Genomic DNA, 452 nt, shown 5'->3' on the forward strand with positions numbered 1-452 from the left:
TGTTTACTGAACTTGACGCTGGACGAGCACTTCTGTATCATATACTGATGCAAGTCCGCGTAACTATAATAGTCTTGTTACCATTACATGTGACAATCGAACTGTAATGCTAAAGGGAAATTATAAATCATTAACAAGGACTGGTATGTGCGCTCCTAGAGGGAGACTACAAACTCGCGAGGACGTACCATTGTGCAGTGGTATTTCTCAGTGGGTTTTCCAGGAGGAAACTGACTCCAGTTGAAAACTGTCCGCGCTTTTATACGAACGCTGCTCCCTCCCGCCTCGAAATTTTTTTAGGAATCCCCCGGGATAATTTAGACCTTCACGTCTATCCACTTAGATCGGATGACTTGCGTTTTCGCATTTTACACGTTTAGAAAAAGGGACATCCGTTCACTTTATCCACATATAAGTGAGTGGCATCTCACTGCTCCTAGTTGGCACTTCGT

The 452-nt window shown here is 43.8% G+C and overlaps 1 protein-coding gene across 1 annotated transcript in view; it reads right to left on the bottom strand.

Moving 5' to 3' along the window:
- Positions 1–289, bottom strand: part of LOC119594386 (keratin-associated protein 19-2-like) — a gene marked incomplete in the record, with an annotated part of 2,070 nt that extends 1,781 nt beyond the window's left edge. Inside the window, 1 exon segment of the mRNA XM_037943448.1 lies at positions 189–289. Coding sequence (XP_037799376.1) covers positions 189–191 — 3 coding nt within the window.
- Positions 290–452: the final 163 nt, after the last annotated feature.

This window comes from Penaeus monodon, chromosome 33 (assembly GCF_015228065.2).
Source record: "Penaeus monodon isolate SGIC_2016 chromosome 33, NSTDA_Pmon_1, whole genome shotgun sequence".
In the NCBI taxonomy this organism is placed as follows: domain Eukaryota; kingdom Metazoa; phylum Arthropoda; class Malacostraca; order Decapoda; family Penaeidae; genus Penaeus; species Penaeus monodon.